At 40.7% G+C, this 9,896-nt stretch overlaps 1 protein-coding gene across 1 annotated transcript; it reads right to left on the bottom strand.

Moving 5' to 3' along the window:
• Nucleotides 1-2,706: 2,706 nt before the first annotated feature.
• Nucleotides 2,707-9,105, bottom strand: LOC120520206 (killer cell lectin-like receptor subfamily B member 1A). Its single transcript, XM_039742754.1, has 4 exons — nucleotides 9,072-9,105; nucleotides 6,759-6,904; nucleotides 4,134-4,237; nucleotides 2,707-2,897 (listed from the first exon to the last, which is right to left on the bottom strand). Exons 1-4 carry the CDS (start codon nucleotides 9,097-9,099, stop codon nucleotides 2,777-2,779), a joined length of 399 nt encoding a protein of 132 aa, XP_039598688.1. The 5' UTR covers nucleotides 9,100-9,105; the 3' UTR covers nucleotides 2,707-2,776.
• Nucleotides 9,106-9,896: the final 791 nt, after the last annotated feature.

Here is a 9,896-nt window from a genome sequence, read left to right on the forward strand (position 1 = left end):
TGCTAGTGAAACCTAAAAACTCCTTTTGCTCTTGTAAAAGGCAACAAAAAGGAATTTAAGATATGTTAGGAACACAAAAGGAGAAATCATTAACAAGAAGAAGGAAACAGCAAATGAACTGTACAAATATTTCACCTAAGTATTTGTTAAGGATAATTCAAATGGAATGCCTGTGGACGAATCATATTAGAGTAACATAGCTTTCATCTTAAAGAAACAGCATAAAGGGTTAATACATGTCAGAAACCTTTGCAAGCACATCAGGAATCCAGATAAAGGTCGAGTGAACAACAAAATGTACTGAAAGACGACTAAGTGATGACTATGAAATCAGCAGATGTCCAGTAAAGAACTAGAATGGACAGTTTGTCATATGCACAGAAATTTCAACGGTGGTGGCTGAACTCAAAGGTACAAGAAGAACCAGAATATAATTTAACAGACTTTTATTTTATACAAGTCATTTGGGCGTAAACCAACAAACCAACCAGAGTAAACGTATGCATTGATTGACACTGTGTGTAAATTGAGTAGTTTATAAAATTAACCTCAATTCATTGTTTCTGTGATCATTCTGACCAGGCTGTAACAGACGGCCTTTGAAGAATTGTCCCTCTAAGGCATTTTGATGAGGAGTAATTAAGAGATACAATGAACAGCTTTTCTCCTGCCTGATTACTGAATTGTCCTGTTAGAGGATGTATCTTTGTTTAATAAGATGCTAAATTTCTACCACACACTCCAGGCAGAAGTAAAAGCAAAGTCTGAGTTCATAGATTTTAAAATAGAAGAGTCAGAAGTGGCGTCACGGTGGCGCAGTGGGTAGCTGCTGCCTTGCAGTAAGGAGACCTGGGTGTTCTTAACGTGTCCTCCCTACGTGGAGTTTGCATGTTCTCCCCGTGTCTACGTGGGTTTCCTCCCACAGTCCAAAGACATGCAGGTTAGGTGCATTGGTGATGTGTGTGTGTGACCTGCAGTGGGCTGGCGCCCTGCCCCGGGTTTGTTTCCTGCCTTGCACCCTGTGTTGGCTGGGATTGGCTCCAGCAGACCCCCCGTGACCCTGTAGTTAGGATATAGAGGGTTGGATAACGGATGGATGAATGGAGAGTCAGAAGTGATCCAAGCCCTCAATACGCTGAAGACTAATAAATAACTTGGACCTGATGGGATGTTACTGTTCTCTTGAAAAGAAATGAAAGATGTCAATTTAAACCTTTACTTGGCATATCTGAGCAGCCACTTGAGAAGGGAGGAGTACTGAAAGACTGGAAAGTTGCATTGCCAATGTGACTCCAATCTTTAAGACGGGCTACAAAATGGATCCTGGGAGTTACAGACCAATATGTCTTACTTTTGTGCCATGCAAAGCAATGGGAACTTTAATAAGAAATAAATTAGAAAATACTAATATGAAAGAAAAATATTAAACAACAGCCAACAGGGGTTTTAGGAGAGAAAGATCTTGTCATGCCAATCTTTTAGATGTTTTTTGAACAGGCAACTACAATAGTCAGCAAAAGCAAAGCACTTGACAGAATTTAATTTGACCTTCACAAAGTCTTTGTCTCAGTTCCACTATAATGTTAGTTCTAAAACTAGAAACTGTAGGCATCAGAGGTAAACGACAAATCGGGATCTCAAGTTGGTGAGACGACAAGAGACAAAGACTACAAATAAGAGGAGAACGAGGGCATCTTTGGAGTCCCTCAGGGGCCCGTCCTTGGTCCATTACTTTTTCTGATTTATGTTAATGACACTGATTTGATGTAGTTAGTAATAAATTTGAGAAATTTGGGGATGATAACTGAAATGGAAGGAAGGGTAGACACAGAGGAGGCAGAAAATATGATCCAGAAAGATCTGAACAAGCTTCAGAAGTGGATGAACACTTGAGAAATGAGTTTCAGGTGGAAAAGTGCCAAAAGGAACATCACTTATAAAAACAAGATGGGAGACACTGACTTAAAAGGAAGCAACCTCTGAAAGGATTTCAGAGTTTATGTTGTTACATTTTCATCCTCAAGGATTGTGCTGAAATGATTAGAAAAGCAAATAAACTGTTAAGGTATATTTTTAAAACTGTTGACTGTAAATTGAGGGACGTTATGCTCAGACGATATGATGTACTAGTGAGACCACATCTGGAGTATTGTGTGCAGTTCTGGTTACTGCGCTACAAGAAAAAGACATCGCAGCACTGGAAGCAGTACAAAGAAGAGCAATCAAGCGCATCCCGGGACTAAATTACTCCAAAAGAAAAACAAGTCCAAGAAAACAACATCGCGACCTTTCTTTGTGTCTTCAGCCAACCTCAGAACAAAAGTACGACAAATCAGCACAAGCAAACACACAACACATCAGTAGTCAACGCAGACATGAAGTTTGTAATCTCTTGAACTGATTACATCTGTTGACTTGATTTACACAGTTTGGTGTGCACAACAAAGTGGTCACTCAGTACCAACTGTCTGCAATGTGATCTCTCAAATTCACAAAAGTGACAAAAGTAATGCATTCTCCATTCCTCGACTGACTCATTCAGCACTTTATCCTTCTTTGTGTAGAATTGGTGGCATATTTCCTACTGTACACATCTCTGTTTATTTACATGCACAATTTGATAGGCATATCCGCTACAAATGGCAGCTTTTATATATTGTTTTTCACACAATATGCTTTATTTTTCCAATTGTATCATTTCGGATAACACAATGTCTATACAAAGATGGCAGCATACAGGGTCTTGTCTTCAGTTCTGCAGTCTTTCCCCGTATCGTCACATGTCAGCGGCTCCCTTCTGGCAGATCCAGTGCTGATTCTTACTACATATGACACTATGAATGCCCACCACAGTCTGACAGGCACAGTCCCCTCTGTCTGTCGAATCAGAACTGAACCTGGAAAAACACACAAGAATGAACGAGTGTTGGGTCCGACAGTAGTAATGGAAAGATGTTCTCACATGAAAGCAGCTCATAGTGCTTTACGAGAACGACAGCTAAAACAATTACCAGAAAAATATTGTTGTACGGGGGTGTTGTACTGTGTTAGCTCTTATGGATGTAGTGAGACGTCAAGCAAAATGACACCTTTTATTGGCTAAATAAGAAGGTTACAATATGTGAGCTTTCAAGGCAACTCAGGCCCCTTCTTCAGGCAAGATGTAATACAGCAACTGGAGTTCCCTGTGTTTATATGGACACCAGGACAAATAACAACACTGGAAAACCTTTAGGTGAGACATCTTAAATGTAAAAAAATTATAGACCTCTCTAGGCTGATTCATTTAGTAAGCGAGGAGAACAATATTGAGTCAAGAACATTTGATAAAATGACTGTTCACCAAAGTCTTTAGGTGTTTTTGATGAGTCTTCCCATACAATCAGGTTGTCAGTCAGAGAGATGTATAAAGTCCTCTCATCTGGTCCTCTTGTCTCTTTTTAAACCATATTGTAATGTGTTACATTTTAGCACGAGTTTACCTTCTCATTCTTTTCTCCCTTGCTGTGTTTTGTAGTTACCCATAAGCACTGGGACTTTAAACTGTGAACATTTCGGCAGGTGTAAAACCATTTCTGTTCAAAAGGTGCAGAATGGCTTCAGACAAGACACTAAAACTGTTATTAAAGCTAACATTCCACTGACCACTAGAGGACAGCACTTGTCAAATCTACAAGGTTCACTGGGAAGGACAGCCAATCAGATACTCCCTAATATTCCTCACTTGGCATGGGGAACATCAGCTAAGGAGACCTTCTTAATCGAATACTCCGCACAAAAATTATATTTTTTTGTATGTTTCCTGCTCCATGTCACGTGTAATGATGGCTCAGAAAAATAAAATCTTAGTCTCGTCTTTTCATGCATAATGGAGATAACAAAATTTATGATAGAATGAGTGTTAATAAGGACCAATGCTGAGTAACACCATACAATATCAAAAATGTCCATGAGATAATCTCATGCTACTTGTGAAGAAATCTCAGAAGGAAGAGAGAACATAACACAGACTTCACACCACAGCAAGACTGAGCCATTGGTTCATTGAGGTAAGTGGCTTAAATGCTGCCATGAACAGGACTACATAAGGACAACCATAAAAGACATAGACCACCATATGCAAAACTCCTCACCAGCTGGGATTAAAAGCCTGTCCATTAATCCACTCCCAGGCTTCTTTTCTTCTCAGTCCAATCCAAAAAGATAAATGGACTCTAGACTGCTGACGGAGAAGATCCTGCAAAGAAAGCAATTCAGTTAATTATGAAATGGTTTTGGGGGTCTGCATTATTATGTAAGCATGTGGAGCCTTTGAAAAACCAACAAAACTCTGTGGAGGACAACACCTCAACAGAATTAATCGCTTGTCACATTCACATAATTTCAACCCAACATTTGTGATTCAGAAATTGTGATACCTTTCCCATAAATTTTATTCACGTGTCACTTGATGAAAGGAATGAATGAAAATTTCCCAGCAGCCTCCTGCAATAAAAATTACAATAAGAAAATCTATTTATTTTCCATGTCTGCAGTCATAACAGACTGGAAAGTGAACATTACCTGAGGAAACAACTAAAACGAAGCCTGGAAATGACCACCTTCAGGGAAGACGAAACTGAGGAGGCCAACATGAGAAAGGCTGTCGTATGTGTGGAACTTGTGGAGCAGTGCTGCTCTAAATGGTGTGGAGCTGGGTGGGCCCATGGAAGTGGGATGGAGGGGTTTGATGACTGATCCCAGTGCAAGGTTTATTACAAACTGGGCATTATAAGGGCCACCAAGGAGGTGACAGACGCATCTGATGTCACCTCCAGATGTTTGTGGATTGAGAGATGGCATCTTTGGGAGAGATAGAGCTACCTGAATACAAACCTGGGTTCATCAACACCAGCTGGGCCACCTAGGCAAGGGTATGTGATATTGTGAGAACTGAAACACCTGTTGACCCCAGGAAATATGACTTAGGATGTGTCTAGGTGAATCACCAAATGTAAGATTAAACATTAATGAGAAATTGGCAAAATTGAATAACACTTTATTGCTTGTTTCACAGAAAAATGTTTCAGACTTATAAATAAAATACTAGTGAAGCAATATTATTGTACTTTCAATCACAAAACACAAATCATTCTTGTGCTACTACTACTACTACTATTAATAATAATAATAATAATAATAATTCTTTATATGTGTATTGTGTTTTTCTCACTACTCAAAACACTTTACATAGTGACTAAGGTGCCTCACCGGCCACCACCAATGTGCAATGTCCACCTGGATGAAGCGATGACAGCCATTTCTGCACCAGTATGCTCACCAGACGTTAGCTATTAGGTGGTGAAGGGGTGATATAGCTAGGCAATTAGAGCTAGGAGATGATTAGGGGTCCAGAATGACCAGAACATCAGGATTCACCCTGTTCTTTACAAAGAATTCCCAGGTATCTTTAATGACCACAGCGAGTCAGGTCCTCAGTTTTACATCTCATCTGAAGGACAGCATCATTTTTACAGCACAGATCACGGCACTGGGATATTGGAATCTACATACAGACCACAAGGTAAGCGCCCCCTGCTGGCCTCACCCACACCTCTTCCAGCAGCCACCGAAGCTGTTCCTAGATGGTGTCCCATCCAAGTACTGGCCAGGCCTGAACATGTTTAGCTTCAGATGGATGACCTCTTCTGAAGTGCATGTGGCATAGAGCTCTGTATCCACACCCCTACGTCTTCCATGTTCTGCACAGGCTGCTTCATGTGGACTACTCCAGGTAGCTCCATTCCTTCTGATATTCCGCAGACACCTGGCAACTTATCTGTCTCAGGTCCAATCCACGGCATTTTGTTGCGCTTAAGAATCCTGAAGTTTTTTTTATCATACAATACTACATGGAGTTTGAAAAAGCATAAAGATAGCATGAGGACCAACCACAAGCTGACCACTGTCTCTGCTGAGTAATCACTCAGGGTGTCACCTCCACTTCACCCCGACGACACTCATTTAGATGGCATGGCCAGGATCAACATTTAGTTTTCTGATAAATACAAGCAGCAGTTTGTAATGTTCTGCTAAACAGATAGTTGCTGAGTGAGCTGCTCACGTGTGACAGAGCTTGTAGTGAGTCTACCTGTGCCGCTGGTTACATTCAATCACACGTGTGCGCAAAAGCACAGCAAGATTCAAATTGGTGATAAAGTGTGACAGTACTGTATTATGGCTCAGTGTTAGTGACAGCTCCTCAAAACTAGCTTGCTTCATTCCCAAGTGAAAACTGGAAAAGTTCAGATGAAAAGAAGTATTTTTGTGTTTTGTGTGTTCGTTCGTACCTGCAGAACCACAGTAACCTGAGACCAGACTGTACTGACCTTTTAGTGCTCTGGTTATTATGTTGTACTCCTAACACGTAATATTTATTTATTTTAAGATATGTGCAGTATAACACATGCCATCACAGGCACCTCGAAGCTTCCAAGTGTGGTTGATTTTCTGAACCATTTAATTAACCAGACCAGCCCCATCCCAATTAATTCAGGTGATATTCTACCCTATTTTATTTTATGTTATTTTCCCACATATGATTGCTCTTTAAATGATATTTACAAAGAATTATTGATAAACAGATTTATTGTTGTAAACCAAGCAATTTGGTAAAAGTAGTTATTAATACAAGTATATGGAATTTAACGAAATGTTATAAAGTATGCTATCACAAAATGAAAAACGGTTAAAGCTGAGAGCTTATTGTCCCAACTCACCAGATCCTCTTGGTCTTCCACCACGATGAGTTGAGCCCCCCGTGAGATGCAGTCCTCCTCGCTCTTATTCCATGTTGTCTTGTTGGTGGAAAAGTAATAACACTTATCTCTGTGCAGCATCCACCACTCAGGACAGGGTCGAGTGTCTAATCCAACAAAACATGGAAAATAATATTTAAAAAATTAATAAACCTGACCACAATAAGACAACAAAATCAAAAATATGTAGGAATGGTACGATTAATTGGGCAGACATCAGAGCAATGGAATATGAAAAAGGTTATCAAACAGGGACATAGCCTCGGTCCTCTATTATTTATCGTACAAATGGATTAAATAAATGACAATTGCAAGAAAGAACTTAGAAATGCAGTCACGGGATACTATAAGTGAAATCCGGTACTGACTTATGATTTGATATATGCGGATGATACAACATTAATTGCAAAGACAATTAATAACATGGAAGAGAAAGCTAGAGGGTGTAAAAGACAACATGGGATAGCTGGCGTCCCAGCTGGGATGAATGTTTCCTTACCGGGCCAGCAGGTCTTTTTGGTGGACGGGCATCCCGAGCAGATTGGTTAGTAATAGTAATTGTTGTAATTGATAAACGGGGGAGAATACTTCCCAGGGTCATGTGCTTCCCAGTACACTGGGTGGTGACATCCCTCTGGCCTGTATCCTGCATGGACACCAGCAAGGCTGCATGGGAGTTGTAGTTGTGGTGGGTAGCCCTGCTTAGATCCTCTGGTGCCACTAGGGAGAGCTGCCGGAGGATGCTCTTTTGTCATGTGGGGGGTTCGGCCTGATCTGGAAGTGCTTCCTGGGTGCAAGGTGCAATGTGATAGCAGCAGAGGTACTCCTGGGTTCGCTATAAAGAAAGCTGCTCTGCTTCACAAGGGGAGTCAGAGTCGGGACAGGAGTCTGACGAAGCTCAACTCGGTGGGAGTAGGGAAGGAAAAAGTCGCTTTGTTGGAGATGTGGAGTGCATTAAGGTATTTGTGGCAATAAATCTATTTCTTGTTTATTGTGTCCTCTGACACCATAACCTAAAATCACTGGGGGAGGAGAGAAAGCTGAAGATTAGTCAAAACTTTCGATCTCCGGTTTTTGATGGATCTCAGCGATTTAGGGTCCTGATACAGAAAGCATCGATATCTCGATGATGGATGTGTGTCTGTCTGTGTGTCACAGTGTCTTGAGGATGGTCTGAAGCTAAAATGGCTGGACAGAAAAATACCAAACTTGAAACTCGAGCTTGTTATGAGATGATGATGTGCAGATTATTTTTAGAGCCAAATCATGCAAGAGAAAAAGGTTCTCTAGAGGAACCCTCAAATACCATAATTTTGCAATTAATTATGAATTCTTCTCATTAATTGCTGTCGTAATGATTTTATATTATATATTTTATGATCAGAAAGATCAGCATCAGAGCGGTAAATAATTACTGAAATGTTAGAGAATAATTCAGGTAACTTGGTTCCTAGGGCACAAAGCCTACTGATGTTCATGTTCGAATTTTTGGCATCTAGAATGGTGTCTGTGCTGATGTGTCTGGGGTTTGGGGTGCTGCAGCGCCCTCTAGTGGTTCACAATGTGAAAGACACAATAATAAATGTACAGAAAAGTAAAGGGAAGAACAAGATAGAAACAACAAATGTGGATATCCATAGATGGAAAACAACAATAAAACGTGTCAGTGTGCGAGTGCCTTGGGGTAATCATAAGTGACGATAGAAAGATGAATGAGGAAATCGGAAACAGAATAAACAAGGCAAATAAAGAATACTATCAAATTAACAACACCGAATTAGGAAAGGAGGAATTAAATATAAAGGCGAAGATGCATCTATATAAAACAATATTTGTACCACCTATATTGTAATGTGCAGGATATTTGGCAATACAGGATAAACAAATATCTAAAATAATGGTGGTAAAAAATGAAGCATTTGAGATGAGCGGCTGGTAGAACAAAAAGAACAGGAGAAGAAATAAAAGAATTAGTAAAGAACTGAAAACGCAGCCACATGTGGAAACAATAGAAATAAAACTGCTAACAGTTATGTCCATATAGTGATTGATAGATAGATAGATAGATAGATAGATAGATAGATAGATAGATAGATAGATAGATAGATAGATAGATAGATAGATAGATAGATAGATAGATAGATAGATACTTTATTAATACCAAGGGGAAATTCACATAATCCAGCAGCAGTATACTAATACAAAAAAAAATTAAAGAGTAATAAAAATTCATGTAAAAAACAGACAATTACTTTGAATAATGTTAGCGTTTACCCCCCCGGGTGGAATTGAAGAGTTGCATAATGTGGGGTCTCCTCAGTCTGTCAGTGGAGCAGGATGATGACAGCAGTCTGACGCTGAAGCTGCTCCTCTGTCTGTAAATGATCCTGTTCAGTGGATGCAGTGGATTCTCCATGATTGACAGAAGTCTACTCAGTTCCCGACGCTCTGCCACGGATGTCAAACTGTCCAGCTTCATTCCTACAATAGAGCTTGCCTTCCTAACAAGTTTGTCCAGGCATGAGGCGTCCTTCATCTTTATGCTGCCTCCCCAGCACACCACCGCGTAGAAGAGGGCGCTCGCCACAACAGTCTGGTAAAACATCTGCAGCATCTTATTGCAGATGTTGAAGGACGCCAGCCTTCTAAGGAAGTATAGTCAGCTCTGACCTTTCTTACACAGACCATCAGTATTGGCAGTCCACTCCAATTTATCATCCAGCTGCACTCCCAGGTATTTATAGGTCTGCACCCTCTGCACACGGTCTCCTCTGATGATCACGGGGTCCATGAGGGGTCTGGGCCTCCTAAAATCCATCACCAGTTCCTTGGTTTTTCTGGTGTTCAGGTGTAAGTGGCTTGAGTCGCACCATTTAACAAAGTCCTTGATTAGGTTCCTATACTCCTCCTCCTGCCCACTCCTGATGCAGCCCTCCATAGCAGTGTCGTCAGCGAACTTTTGCACGTGGCAGGACTCCGAGTTGTATTGGAAGTCCAATGTATATAGGCTGAACAGGACCGGAGAAAGTCCAGTCCCCTGCGATGCTCCTGTGCTGCTGACCACAATGTCAGACCTGCAGTTTCTGAGACGCACATACT

This window comes from Polypterus senegalus, unplaced genomic scaffold, assembly GCF_016835505.1.
Source record: "Polypterus senegalus isolate Bchr_013 unplaced genomic scaffold, ASM1683550v1 scaffold_6615, whole genome shotgun sequence".
Taxonomy (NCBI): domain Eukaryota; kingdom Metazoa; phylum Chordata; class Cladistia; order Polypteriformes; family Polypteridae; genus Polypterus; species Polypterus senegalus.